At 44.4% G+C, this 15,210-nt stretch overlaps 1 protein-coding gene across 7 annotated transcripts in view; it reads left to right on the top strand.

Annotated features, from left to right (window-relative positions):
- SLC20A2 (solute carrier family 20 member 2) overlaps positions 1 to 15,210 on the top strand; it is a 123,341-nt gene that overhangs the window by 85,763 nt on the left and 22,368 nt on the right. For all 7 annotated transcript variants that reach the window (XR_011556776.1, XM_070726969.1, XM_070726972.1 and 4 more), the window contains exons 4-9: positions 2,190 to 2,330; positions 3,241 to 3,326; positions 9,703 to 9,799; positions 11,479 to 11,595; positions 13,059 to 13,262; positions 14,117 to 14,705. Coding sequence is in view for 6 of the 7 variants with exons in the window: in XM_070726969.1 (XP_070583070.1) it covers positions 2,190 to 2,330; positions 3,241 to 3,326; positions 9,703 to 9,799; positions 11,479 to 11,595; positions 13,059 to 13,262; positions 14,117 to 14,705 (1,234 nt within the window). In the remaining variant the exon portion in view is untranslated. The remainder of the gene's footprint in view (positions 1 to 2,189; positions 2,331 to 3,240; positions 3,327 to 9,702; positions 9,800 to 11,478; positions 11,596 to 13,058; positions 13,263 to 14,116; positions 14,706 to 15,210) is intronic.

Raw genomic sequence — 15,210 nt, 5'->3', positions numbered from 1 at the left:
ATTTATTTATTTGTTTATTTATTTATTTATTTATTTATTTATTTATTTGATTTTTGTGCTGCCCTTCTACTTAGACTTAGGGCGGCTTACAACATGTTAGCAATAGCACTTTTTAACAGAGCCAGCATATTGCCCCCACAATCCGGGTCCTCATTTTACCCACCTCAGAAGGTGGGTAAAAATATAAACATTTAATTATAAAACAATGGATAGAAATGTTGTCTTACATTGTATCATACTTGATCATGAAAACAAAAATGGGAGGGATAGTTCCTGTTTTTTAACCCAGCAGAAATCTATATGGATAGAAAAGTACTGTATTTTTCAGAGAATACACCAAATACTTATACAACCGAATACACCGAATTCTTTTAAACCGAATACAGCCATTTTTGCTGTCCAAAAGCTCCGTCCCCATCTGCAAAGAGCTCCTGGGTGCTGGGAGATGGCAAAAATGCCCCCACTGTTGTGAAAAATGAGCTGTTTTTTGCCCATTTTTTCACAAAAATTTAGACATTTTTGTTTTCCCCCAGTCCCTGGGAGCTCTCTGCCAGCTCCCCAGACCCATTGCCCACCCCATTTTTGTGAAAAATTGGGCCACAAATGGCCTGTTTTTTCAGAAAAACAGATCTAGCGGAGGCTAACGAAGTGGGGACACAGACATGGAGGCGAAGCCTTGAGTGGAAAATCTAGTGGAGGCTAACGGAGTGGGGACACAGGCAGCGAGGGGAACCTCTCCTGGCAGCAGTGGTTCCCAGGCGGCCTCGGTGCAGCTCTTGGAGTGGGTGGGACAGGTGCCATTGGCGGAGGGGGGGGCAACCAGCAAGGTGGGCGGGCGGGAAGGTGGCATCTCCAGGCTCTCCAGTCTATCCAGGAGCTGAAAGTTCCACCCTTCCCCACATCCGGCTTTGGCCTCTCACAGGCTTTTGACAGGAGGGGGCGGTGGGCAATGGATGGCCGGGGCTCCCACGGACACATTTTGGCAGCAAGATGGAGGAAATCCCCTCTAGCCTGCCACTTCCTCATCTCGCCTGTCCCCACTCCGTTCAGCTCCACTTTGTCCGCCCACTGCTTTTCCTTAAAGTCTTAAAGTTTTGGATTTTCCTAATGGGTTTGCACGCATTATTCGCTCTTACATTGATTCCTATGGGAAACATTGTTTCACCTTATGAACTTTTCTACTTACGAACCTCGTCACAGAACGAATTAAGTTTGTAAGACAAGGTACCACTGTATTAAGAAAACTTAACTCTCAATTCATGGCGAATAGATGGGGAAGAAATGGAGGTAGTGACAGATTTTATTTTCCTAGGATCCAAGATCACTTTAGAGGGGGATTGCAGCCAAGGAATTAAAATTTAAGCATCCTGATAGCACATCATCAAAATTTGGGCACTTGGTAACTGATAGGTATTTAAGATAGTTGCAGTGTCCCAGGCTCATAAGAACTTGTGACCTTGCCAGCTGGCTTTAATCAAGCAAAGTCAATGCAGGAAGCCAGATTTGCTTAATGAAAGTGATTTATTTAATATCCATGGCAAAAAAGGTAAAATTGGACCTGACCCACACAACAATTTATGTTGCTTAGCACAGTAATTCTGGTCCCAATTACAGTCACAAGTTGAACATTGCTAATAGTAGTAATCCAATAAATTCACAAAAGTATTAGACTTTTAATAATTATATAAAATCGATAGTTCGTTGCATAAACTCAATGTCTTTCTACAGCTATGACTGAGATACTGGATCATATTGAAATATGATATAGGTGGAATTCTGTCAGATATACTGAAATGGTAGATAGTGATGGGATTACTAAAAATGGTATGGGTTGGATATTTATCAGAATCCATATTTGATGATGAAATTATCCAAACAAAAGAAATAAATATACTTGTGCACCTTTGGTTGTTTGTCCTTACTAAGTGTATGCATTCATAAAAGTGGAATAATTAAAAATATGTGATGATATAAGAATATTTGCTAACCTGAAGATCTTTATAAATTACAGAAATTGAGACTATTTGAACTTAAATCATTAGAGAGCAAGTAATTTCTAATTTAAATTGGTAGCATCTAGTAACACTCTTCTTCCTGCCTTTGCAAGATGATAAATGCTTTAAAATTCTGATACTCCAGAATGTTAAAATACTCTATCTTTATTGTACTCTTTATGCTTTACATTTTAGGATCTGCTGTTTGGCAGCTGATAGCATCATTTTTGAAACTTCCAATATCTGGAACTCATTGTATAGTGGGTTCAACCATTGGTTTCTCATTAGTTGCAATTGGCACACAAGGAGTCCAGTGGATGGAACTTGTCAAGATTGGTAAATTATATTTTCTTTATGTACAATGTGCAATGAATTTTGAAAAAAGTTCTATTCCTTTGCCATAGGTCTTGCCAATTGTCTAAATTAATATTGAATCCAAAGTATCTGCACCTTTTAATCATTGTCTCTCTGACTTACTCTTCCCATAGTGCTTGCTCTAACAAGTAATAATATATTTTTCTAATCATTTTTTCTTCTGTTCCTAGAATTATTCTATCTAATCCTGTTATCTCCATTTTTATGTCTAATTTTTAAATTCCTACATAGTATATGTTACTGCTTTTAAAAAGGTTTTATGAAATTAAACTATAAGTAGTCCTCCATTTACAACACTTCATTTAGCGAGCATTCAAAGTTACAATGGCACCAACTTATATGATTGTTTTTCAGCATTCCCATGGTACATGATCAAAATTTGGACATTTGGAAACTGGTTCATATTTATGAGGTTGCAGTTTTTGGTTACCGCCCCCATTTTAAAGAGGTTCTTTTAACTTCAAGAAATTGAACTGCAGTGTTGATTTTAAACAGTAAAAGCTATATGGGAAAAAATTAAAAAGAAGGATGGACATTTTAACACAATTAAAAACTAAGCAAACTTGACTTGTGAGCACAGAGTAAAAGCAAAATTGTGATAAAATCTTGGAAATGCAAAAGAATATATTTAAGAGTACTTTTAAATATAAATTTACTTAGCATAAGTAAACATATATCATCTTTATTAAAATTGGTTGGATTCAAACATCTTTACGTTGGCTGAATTTGGAGTTTTTTAAAAATAACTTTAAGTCTATTTAAACAATTACTAAAACGTAACATAAAGAACAGGTTGTTTTTTGATAGAATTTTACAGTGGATGGAACCTTGCAAATTATTGAATGCAATATTTTTTAAACTTTTTATTCAGTTGCTTCCTGGTTTATCTCTCCACTACTATCTGGTATGATGTCTGGTGCGCTGTTTCTCTTGATCAGATTTTTCATCTTAAATAAGGTTAGTACTGTTGATACTACAACAATGCATTGAAGTGATGTGCTGGTGCCTGCAGGCTGTTAGGATGATGTGCCGGTGCCTGCAGGCTGTCTGGATGGGTTTCAACAGGCTCAAACGCAACCCTGACAAGAGGGAGTGGCTGTGGGTGTCCTCCTCGAACCACAGCTAACATTAGAACACCATCTTTCGGATGTGGCGAGGAGGGCATTTGCCCAGGTCCGCCTGGTGCACCAGTTGTGGCCCTATTTGGACAGAGAGTCTTTGCTCACAGTCACACATGCCGTCATGACCTCGAGGTTCGACTAGTGCAACGCTCTCTACATGGGGCTACCTTTGAAGAGTGTTCGGAAACTTCAGATCGCACAGAATGCGGCTGCAAGAGCAATATGCCCATGTCTCGTCAACACTCAGTTTCTGGTCACAATTCAAAGTGTTGATCATGACCTATAAAGTTATTCAGGCCAAAATACCTTCGGGATCATCTTCTGCCTCACAAATCCCAACAGCCGATCCGGTCCCACAGAGTTGGCCTTCTCCGGGTTGACTAAGCAATGCCGTCTGGTGGGACCCAGGGGAAGAGCCTTCTCTGTGGCGGCCCCAGCCCTCTGGAATCAACTCCCCTCAGATTAGAAAGTGCTCTGGTTAGGTAGCTGACCCAGCCCTACATTGGACTGGATGAGAGGAGTGGGACCCAAGGCAGAGGGCAGCTTCCATCAGGGCAGGCCCAATCTGGTGGAAAGAGCAGCCCCTCCCGGCACCTTCAGGGGCACGGGGAGCCCTTGGCCATTCACGGCCAGGACACACCAACATTGCCACCATGCTCACCCACCACAGGCATCCAAAGAGCATAGGTGAAGACATCCAGCAACTACAGGCTGTTTTTGAGACTTTGGTGCCCGCCTAGGCAAGACCGGTGATGGATATTTACCCAGCAAGCACTGGGTGCCTGATTCCACCTCTCCAAAGTCAGTTCCACCCTAGATTGGTGTCCATGCTTGCCTGGGCTCTTCACCATTCCAGAAATGTTTCACGCTGGGGAATTTTCCTGTGCAGCAGCAGTGCTGGCAACAGAGGCAGAGCATGTCATGTTCTTTGGGACCCAAGGCGCAGTGGGTCTTCCTCCCCTCCACCCCAACATTGGCCTTACCTTCTGCTGCTGCTGCTATGGGGCTGAGTCGGAGAGTGGAGGTGGAGGGGAAGGCAAGCAGCTGGCGGTCAGTCAAGGCCCTGTGGAAGCCAAGTGCACCAGGCCCAAAAGGTGAGAAATGGCAACCCGAGGTCCCGGAGTTGTTACATATGCACACTGCATCTCCCTCAGCCTTCTTTCAGTGCAGACTTACATCCTACTGTATGTGCATCCTCAGGATATCCAGGAACCAGTTTGGGTGTGTGGCCAGCCAGCCATCACTATTGGTTCTGTGAACCACCAGTGCCCATCGCTACTGGTATGTCCAAACTGGTCCCATCAGGCACTCATGCTTATATTATTTTGCAATATGGCTACACACTCTGATTCACAATGAATAATGATATTGCATTAAAACCAGAATGCTAATAAATAGAATGAAAATGGTTTGCAAATTAGAATGAAACAGAAGCAATATCTGTTAATTTCTAAAGATGTATCTGATACTTGTATTTGTATAATAATTGCATAATACTATTTGTATAGTAAGAATATCCACATATCTAATTCCTTTAAAAGTTTAGATCCTCAAATTCTCCAGTGCGCTGCTTGGAGAATCCAAACGTGGGTTGATTTCTGTCTCTTTTCCAGAGACTGAGTACTGTATAGGGTTTTTTTCTTGGCCATACTTTCTCTGCTCGTTTTTTTGACTCAGTCTAGCTAGAGAGACATACGTTATTTCCCCTGACAATTAGATTGGAGTTTAAATATTTCCAGCTTGGATTCTCCAAATACCTGAGGAGCTGAGTGATCAAAGGAGGTATTTACTGCATTCTAGCCCTCCAGCTGCCAGAGCAGTACCATAGCTGCCGGTGAGTGCTGGTCTTCCCTGGAGCTCCAGGCTAACTGCCACCGGCTTGGTCAACCGTCAGGCAGCATCCGGAGTTCAACCCTTCCAACAGGGTTCCTCCGGTAAGCACAGGCATCTGCTCCCCTGCCTTTCTTCTGCTGCCAGTGGGTAACCTGGTTCCCCCAGTCCTGTTAATTATATATATTCAATATCAGTGTCATCTTTTACCTTTTCTAGAAGAGAATATTGAACCAGCAAAAAATTATCTTCTATAATTTTAATTTTAATTACCGTATATACTCGAGTATGTCGCTCCGACTATAAGTCGAGGCGCCTACTTTTGCCACAAAAACTGGGAAAATTTATAAACCCCTGTATAAGTCGAGGGTGGAAATTGCAGCGGCTACTGGTAACTTATAAAAATGGAAAACAATAAAATTACATCAATTGAGGCATCAGTAGATTAAATGTTTTAGAATATTTATTTCAAAGAAAGCCAGTAAACTAGCTCTGTAAGTTTAAAAGAGGATAAACAGGTATATATCCCCCCAAGGCAGGTATAGGCAAAAAAAATGCAAGTACCTAGGTACTTACCTCAATCCCCTGCTCCTGCTGGTTTGGGTTAGGGTTAGGATACTTGACCTCTCCTTGCCTCAAAGAGATACAATTTCCCTCTATATTTACTATTACTGAACATCCAAAATATACTTAATTCTATGTATATATGCCATATGTGTAAATAAATATTACACACAGGCACACAAAAATATACTGTACATTATCTTCTATATAAACTATATGTGTATATACAGAGAAAGAAAGAGAGAGAGCTCTTGTAAAATTATATATGGTACATTCAACCTCACTTACTGTAATAGGAAAAACAAACCCAGAGTCCACTTTCTGCCACACAATTAACCATAACCAGAACATTACACATGTCTTCAGATGTACCGGTACTTCCCTAGCTTGCACATCACTGTTAGAGCTAGGAAATGTCATGGATTGAGTAAAATGTGGTGATTCTCACTTAACAATGCTTTTGCTTAACAACAAATTTTGAGCTCAATTGTGGTCATAGGTCTCTGTCTGTCTGTCTGTCTGTCTGTCTGTCTGTCTGTCTGTCTGTCTTCCTTTCCTGTCTGTGCCCCCCTCCTCTCCCCTCCCCGGGTAAATTATAGAGTCAATGCTGTATTGTTTTTTTATTTAAGGTTACAAAGCAAATGAAGAATCATTTTGAGTATTCTTTAAAATTTCTTCAGTGGGATCCATAGCTAATCTGGCAAAAGATTTTTCACCTGGCAAAACTTTATATTGTTGACATTAGGCACAGCCAGACAGATGTCTTAAAAGGCAAACAAACTGTCAAAAAAGTATGTTTTTTAAAAATATAATATTTTGGTTGTTGAATTTAATTCTGCCTTGGCGCGGGGCAGCCCCCGCAGTTGAGTGGCTGGCGAGGACCACGCATTCCCATCTTTGTGTCCGCTGGGGTTAAAGGAAAGTTTAGGGACCCCCGCCCCTTGGAGAAATGCCTCGGTGGTGACATTCTGAGCGTTTTTGCCTCCCCACTCCGAAAACCCCACTTCGAGGCTGAGAGGAGAGTGATTTTAAAAGGCACTCTCAGCTTGGGGTTTTCTCCCCGCTGAAATGTTTCTCTCGCCACTGACAAATTATTCGCCCACCGCCCTCAACACCCGCTTTGTCCTCGACCCGGCAGAAGAAAACCGCGTCCTTTCCTGTCGCTCTCTTCCCAAGAGGTGGGGTGGGAGGGTATTGAGAAGACAGAAGCAAGAATCCACCCCCCAAGCCAAACGGCTTTTTTCCTGTTTAGCGCGGCGTTCGAGCGCTAAACAGGAAAAAAGCCGTTTGGCTAGGGGGTGGATTCTTGCTTCTTAACCGGGAGCAGTTGCCCCCTCTCCCAAAGTGATGTTCCAAAGCGGTCTCCGGGAAGCGACCGAGGGAAAGGCAGTCGTCTGCCTTTCCTTCAGCTCTAAAGAAGCGGCAACTGCCCTGCCTTCCCCCAGCTGCTTAGCCAAGCGCTTTGGGAAGGTGCCGCCTGTCTTCGCCTGTCTTCGCCTCCTCTTTCGAGCTGAAGGAAAAGCAGATGACTGCCTTTCCCTCGGTCGCTTCCCAGAGACCGCTTTGGAACATTGCTTTGGTTGCTCCAGCCTCTCCTGCAGCGGAGAGAAGCGGCAAATGGCCAGCCCTTCCCCCAGCCGCTTCCCCGCATGCTTCGGATGTGCCTGCCTTTCCTACAGCGAAGACAGGCGGCACCTTCCCAAAGCGCTCGGCTAAGCGGCTGGGGGAAGGGCTGGCCATTTGCCGCTTCTCTCCGCTGCAGGAGAGGCAGGAGCAACCAAAGCAATGTTCCAAAGTGGTCTCCGGGAAGCGACCGAGGGAAAGGCAGTTGTCTGCTTTTCCTTCAGCTCGAAAGAGGAGGCAAATGCCCCGCCTTCCCCGAGCCGGTTAACTTGAAGCGCTCGGTTAACCGGCTTGGGGAAGGCAGGGCAGTTTCCGCTTCTTTAGAGCTGAAGGAAAGGCAGACGACTGCCTTTCCCTCAGTCGCTTCCCGGAGACCGCTTTGGAACATCGCTTTGGGAGAGGGGGCAACTGCTCCCGGTGAAGAAGCAAGAATCCACCCCCTAGCCAAACGGCTTTTTTCCTGTTTAGCGCTCGAACGCCGCACTAAACAGGAAAAAAGCCGTTTGGCTAGGGGGTGGATTCTTGCTTTAACCGGGCAGTTGCCCCCTCTCCCAGAGCGATATCCTTAGTGGTCTGCAGGAAGCAGCTTAGGGAAAGACAGCCGTCTGCCTTTGCTTCAGCTTGAAAGAAGCGGCAACTGCCCGGTTAAAAGCAAGAATCCACCCCCTAGCCAAACGGCTTTTTTCCTTTTTAGCGCTCGAACGCCGCGCTCAACAGGAAAAAAGCCGTTTGGCTAGGGGGTGGATTCTTGCTTCTTAACCAGGCAGTTGCTGCTTCTTTCAAGCTGAAGCAAAGGCAGACGGCTGTCTTTCTCTAAGCCGCTTGCGCCCTCTTGTGGTGACTTGTGAGTCACCCGAGTATAAGTCGAGGTCGGGTTTTTCAGCCCATTTTTTGGGCTAAAAAACTCGACTTATACTCGAGTATACAGTGATCCCACGCTCGTTGCGAGGGTTCCGTTCCAGGACCCCCCGCAACGAGCGGGTTTTCGCGAAGTAGCGCTGCGGAAGTAAAAACACCATCTGCGCATGCGCGCCCTTTTTTCATGGCCGCGCATGTGCAGATGGTGTTTTTTACTTCCGCACCTGGGAAGACCCCCGCCCAACAGCTGAGGAGCCGCCTGCCCGCCCGCCTGCCCGCCGCTTGTCCACCCGCCGCTCGTGCCGCCGCCGCTCGTGCCGCCGCTGCTGGTGCGGCCGCCGCTCGTGCCGCCGCTCGTGCCGCCGCTGCTGGTGCGGCCGAGCTTCCCTCAGCCCCCTTTGGCCCCGTCGCTCATGCCGCCGCTGCTGGTGCCGCCGCCGCTGGTGCCGCCGCCTCTCGTGCCGCTGCTGCTGGTGCGGCCGCCGCTCGTGCTTTCGGAGCTCCTCCGGCGTCACCCGGCTTCTGGTAGAAGCCTTCTCTCTTTTTTTTCTTGCGGCGAGCCCGAGCCGTTCCTCTCTCGACCGCAGCCGAGCTTCCCTTCGCCTCCTCCCCGCCTGCTTTTCCTCGCCAAGCGCACGAAAATAAAGAGAGAAGGCTTCTGCCAGAAGCCGGGTGACGGCGGAGGAGCTCCGAAAGCCGGAGAAGAAGAGTCTCGCAGGCGGGGAGGAGGCGACGGGGCCAAAGGGGGCCGAGGGAAGCTCAGCTGCGGTCGAGAGAGGAACGGCTCGGGCTCGCCGCAAGAAAAAAAAGAGAGAAGGCGCATCTCCTGAGGGGAAGCCAGCGCCGCCCGCCCTTCGCCCGCCCACGCCGTTGCTCACGCCACTCAGCTGGGAAGCGGGGCTGGGGTTTCCCCGCCGCCCACGCAAAGGGGAAACCCCGGCAAGAGGGGAAGACCCAGGGAAGCCGCCCAGCAGCTGATCTGCCCGGCAAACTCCACCATCTACGCATGCGTGGCCATAGAAAGAAAAAGGGCACGCATGCGCAGATGGTGTTGTTTACTTCCGGGTTGAAAAATCGCAAATTACCCTGTTCGCAATGGTCGGGGACGCAATAACCGGGGGATCACTGTATACGGTATATAGCAGATCAACATTGTATATTCTCATTTTGTTCTTAGGGGGATGGGGCTTAAGTCAGAATTTGATTACTGCATGTTTTCTCAAGCAGATTAAAATGATTTTAATATTAAAATGTTTAGAGCATAATTATTGATTTTTAAAAAGCAATCTGATTTTATCAATTACAATTTCAAAAATTCTTATTTTTTTTAAATATAGGAAGATCCAGTACCAAATGGTCTCCGTGCTCTTCCAGTATTTTATGCTGCTACAATAACTATTAATGTGTTCTCCATAATGTATACAGGTGCTCCAGGTGAGTAAATGGGAGTCTGCTGTGAAAAGATTGTATTGTCCTTTGGAACACAGAATATAATTTTGTACTCTTCCAACCTTAATTAGGCTAGCTTTCTTCCCCCATCAAAAGAGTTTGCCTCAATACTTGCAATATTTGGCTTGAAAAATAACAATTCTTGTACATATATCCTTTTTTAAATTTAAGTAAATTAGTACAAGAATTCTGTTCTACTACATAATACAGTAGTACCTCGTGATACAAACCCATCGTCATACAAACTTTTTGAGATACGAACCTGGAGTTCAGAATTTTTTGGCTCTTCTTATGAACTTTTTTCACCTTATGAACCCGCCGCCGCCACTGGGATGCCCTGCCTCCAGACATTCCACTGGCTGCCGCCACCTGGCTGTCACCTTCCGAAACAGCCGGGTTGCTTCTTGGCGTTCTCCTGAACGCAGAACCCAGAAGTTTGGCAAAAGTTCAGGTTCAGGAGAACGCCGAGAAGCGCTGCCGCCCAACTGTCACCTTCCCTGTAGAGCCTTGGAGCTGTCAGCCGGTCGGGAGGCTCAAACGGAGGTGGGGAATCTCAATAGGGAATTCCAGGGGCGGAGCTTTGACATCACGGAGACATCCTTCCTTGCCGGCTGAAACAGGGACTTTTGCTAAACTTCCGGGTTCGGCGTTCAGGAGAACGCCGAGAAGTGCCCGGCTGTTTCAGAAGGTGACAGCCAGGCGGTGGCGCCCAGCAGAGAGCCCGCTTTTGCGATTTTTTGGGGGGTGGGCTTGCACGCATTAATCGGTTTTCCATTGTTTCCCATGGGAAACATTGTTTCGTCTTATGAACTTTTCACCTTACGAACCTCCTCCCGGAACCAATTAAGTTTGCAATACAAGGTATCACTGTATTTCTTGTGTTTTATGATTTTTATATAAATTTTAGTAAGTTTAGTTGGCATAATATATTTTTCTTTGTAATCCAAAAAAGGAGAACAGGATGCAATTTTCTTTATAATTTTGTAAAACAATTTAGCTTTTGGCGAAGAAAACGAAAAAAAATCTGTCTTTACCTTCCAACAGTTTGCCTCCTTAATGCAAACAGTGGTCAGCTTCAGCACAGCCTGATTTAACACAAGCAGCTGATTGGCAGTTAGATTGTCTCATGGAAACGTCATATCAGCTGTTCCATGCTGCAGGGATCGCTGCCACCCATCGGCCTAGAACTATCCATCACCACTGTCACCTATCGCCACTGCTGCCATCTATCTCCACAGCCTGTAATAGCGGCAATGAGCAGCTGGGTGGCAGAGAGACCCACAACCTGGAACAGCTGATAGGCAGTATTCCAGGGAGCCAGTCCAACCACCAATCAGCTGCTTGTGCTAAATTATGCTGCTGTAGCTGACCACGCTGCTTGCTTCAAGGTGGTAAATTGCTGAGAGATAGAGGCTGAAGGGAGGGAGGCTGGCGGGGGGAGGGGGGTTGCAGGGTTTCGACAACATTCCCTGTATAAGATACACAGACATTTCCATCTACTTTGGGGCGGGGGGTGGCGTCTTATACTCCAAAAAGTACAGTATATCCTTGTATTACAAAGAAAGTGACTTAGTTTTCTGATTTAATGGCTTTTATTTCTGAAACAATATTCCAGATCCTCTCTAAAATGTAAGAGCTGATACATATTTTTTTTCTTTTTTCAGTCCTAGGAATTACACTTCCTATATGGGCAATAGCACTGATATCAATTGGTGTATCAATTGTATTTGCTGCCTTAGTGTGGATATTTGTATGCCCATGGATGAAAAGAAAAATAGCAAGTATGTTTTTTCACAAAATGATGAGTTGAAATAATCTTATTTTAAATCTTTCACACGAGGACTTCTAGAACACTGCTATATTTTAAAAACATACCATATTTATTTATCAAGTTCTGTAAGACTGGTATTTTATTGCTTGCATTTTAAAAATTACGATGATCCCAAATGCAATTTTATTACACACAAGAAATGCAAATTTGTGTAAAATTATACACAATTGTTTTTAATTAAGTGTAAAATGTATTAATTGTGGCAAAATATATTTCTTCTTTGCAACATATTTTAAAGTAAGAATTAAGAATTAAAGATTAAAGTTTGGTATTCCAAATTAAATAATTGATGATTATGCTAAAAACATTTTTGTTTTATCACTGTAGTCAGTTTGTTTAAAGCAGTAAAGGGCAGCCATTCGTGGCCCTACTAGAATGTGCCGCACCCACCCTTCCGCTTCCTGTGCCCCAAAGCAGTCCCAGCCGGGAGCCATCAGCAGAAAGAAATCCTCCAGGAAGGAGAGCAGCTTGTTGGGGAGATTACACTCCTCCGTCGCACGCTTGCCAGTCTCTCCGACGAGCTGCTCTCCTTCCTGGAGGATTTCTTCCTGCTGAGGGCTCCCGGCCGAGACTGACTGCCGCCACCGCCGCGTCTCGCAGGACCCAGCCCTGCGGACACCGGGCGGCCACATCGGCAGCAGTTGCAGAAGCACCCCACACCCGCTGGATGAGCGCCATGCTCTCTGGGCCCACTGCAGTGGGGCTAGGTCATGCAAAGCACGGCGGCGGTGGTCAGTCCTGGCTGGGAGCCACCAGCGGGAAGAAATCTTCCAGGAAGGAGAGCAGCTCGTTAGGGAGATGACATTCCCCCATCATCCCCGTTGCCTGCTTGCCAGAGTCTCCCGGACGAGCTACTCTCCTTCTTGGAGGGGTTCTTTGCGCTGATGGCTCCTGGACAACCGCAGTGATAGCAGAGGCACCCCACACCCGCCAGACAAGCTCCACACACTCTGGACTCTGGCAGCCATGGGGCTGGGTCCTGCAAGACACAGTGGCAGCAGTCAGTCCTGGCCAGAAGCCGCCAGTGGGAAGAAATCCTCCAAGAAGGAAAGCAGCTCATCAGGGAGACTCTGGGTGACAGAGGAGCATCATCTGGGACCGGATTGGCACCCCACACCCGTCGGACAAGCGCCTCGCTCTCTGGGCCCACCTAGCAGAGTGGGCCTGTTGCTGCTGGCTGGGGAGGCGAGATTCAGCTGCTGTACATACGCAGAAGCCGAATCTCGCGTGCATGGCGTGTGCATGGCCGGGGGTAATGGAGCTGCATGCACAGCTTCATTTCCGCCGGTGGAACGGTGTTCCATGCCATCCCACCTCCTGCCCATCCCTGTTTTAAAGGACATCAGACATGTTGACCCTGAAAGGTAGTTCTGTAAATTAATTATTATTTTTAAACTGCTGCATTTTATCTAGGTCGTTTAAAGAAGGAAAGTGCACTATCAAAAATATCTGATGAAAGCATTGACAAAATTGAAGAAGAGGATATGCCTGTCTTTAAAGAACTTCCTGGTGTAAAGGAAAGTGATGAAAGTACTATTCCCTTGACTAGCTGTGGAACAGAAGATGCTGGCGTGTCAGATAATATAGCAAATGGTAGTCATCCACGTGTACCATATGGTGAGAAGTTAAGAGCTTATGTATTGTTTCTCTATATGTGTTTTATGTGTAGTGTCAGACTGTTATATATTAATGCTTTAGCCCTCTAACAAATTTATAATTAAAACAATACAAGCAAAAAAAATAATTTGTATATTTTTTCCTCTGAAGAATAGAATAGAATTCTTTTGAATCTTATTGAATTAAATTTAGTCTTGTTCCTTTTTAACTTTGACAGACCCCACCTAGTTCTGGATGATTTTCTATATTTTAGCCTGTAGCTGGACATAAGGGATTAGCATTTTTAATGCATTTTAATTTGAACTACAGCTAATCCTTCACTTAAAACTTAAAACACTTAAAACAATTGGACCTGGAATTTCCATTATTAAGACTATAAGTAGAGTTGCACCAAATTTTAACTTTGTAAACAACCATTTAATAAATCACCTGGGTCATTAAGCAAATCCCAATGGCATTTTTGGTGAGAAATCAGCAAAAAAGGATCACAAATTGTAATTGTGTCTGAAAGATGTTGCAACCAGTTGCAAATACGGGGCGGTTGCCAAGTGCCTGAACAGCAATTATATGTCCACAAGAATGGTGCAATGGTTTAAGTATGAGTATAGATTGTAAGTAATTTTCTGAGGTAGTTGTACCCTCATTAAACAAATTATTGTGACTTGATGATAATCTGTGGGTAATTTTTTTTAAAATGAATAGGATCTACTATTCCTACTACTTTTATTGTCCTGTTTGCACTTGCTAATGAAGACTTGTGAAAAAATAGAAAATAAAGAAGCAATATTTTCTAAAATGTGTTGCAAATCTTTTGAATGTTCTTTGGAAAATAATTTTTTTCTGTAATATTTCAGGAAGGGCATTTTCAATGACTCACAGTATGGTGAAATCACCTGTCTCCAATGGTACATTTAATTTCGATGGCCAAATGAAGAGTGACATTCATGTGTACCACACTGTGCACAAAGACTCAGGATTGTACAAAGACTTACTGCACAAAATACATCTAGATAGAGGGAATGAAGATAGGCCTTCACAAGAAAATAACTACAAGTTACTGCGGCGCAACAATAGCTACACTTGTTACACAGCTGCCATATGTGGGATGCCTGTGCATTCTTCCTTCAAGGCTGCTGACATGTCAACCCCAGAAGACAGTGAAAAGCTGGTTACAGACACAGTATCTTATTCCAAAAAGAGGGTTCGTTATGATAGCTACTCCAGCTATTGCAATGCTGTAGCTGAAGCAGAAATTGAAGCAGAGGAAGGTGGTGTGGAGATGAAATTGGCATCAGAATTAGTAGATCCTAATAATCCCAATGAAGATACTGCAGAAGAAGAGAGAGATGAACGGGACTCTTCAGAGGTCCATCTGCTTTTTCACTTCCTCCAAATCCTGACAGCTTGCTTTGGTTCTTTTGCTCATGGAGGTAATGATGTCAGGTAAGTAATAATGCCTACATATTTGTTGTATTATAGCAATTTGTGTGTGTTGTGATTGGTTCCAGGTGTTGAGAGTCCTTATATAATTATGGTTGGTTGCACTGATACTCAAGAATTTAAAATGATTAATATGCTTACTAAAAATGGTTTAATCTGTAACTTTATGTCAACTTTGACCTATTTCTTGCCATAGTTTCTACTCATTTGCATGATAAACAAAGATCTTACCCCTATCGTGAATGAACCAAAGAATGGTTGCTCAAGTTTTTTTTAAAGAAACCAACATGAGCATATGAACCTACTAAAGCCATACAGTCATCAGAACTCTCATAACAAAAAGAGACTCTCATGTCTTACTTTTGTGTATTTATTCTTCCAGATAGAGGCCAGCTGTTGCTAATAATTCAAAAATATTCTGTGCTCTGTGCAAATATTTTTAGAAGGAAAATTAAAATTAGCAATTGTAAAACTCAGCTAGGTTATAAAAGAAATATACCAACCTTTT

The sequence above is a fragment of the Erythrolamprus reginae genome, chromosome Z, assembly GCF_031021105.1.
Source record: "Erythrolamprus reginae isolate rEryReg1 chromosome Z, rEryReg1.hap1, whole genome shotgun sequence".
NCBI lineage: Eukaryota > Metazoa > Chordata > Lepidosauria > Squamata > Dipsadidae > Erythrolamprus > Erythrolamprus reginae.
The sequence above is the reverse complement of the archived record's forward strand: the minus strand, read 5'-3'. Positions and strand labels throughout refer to the sequence as shown.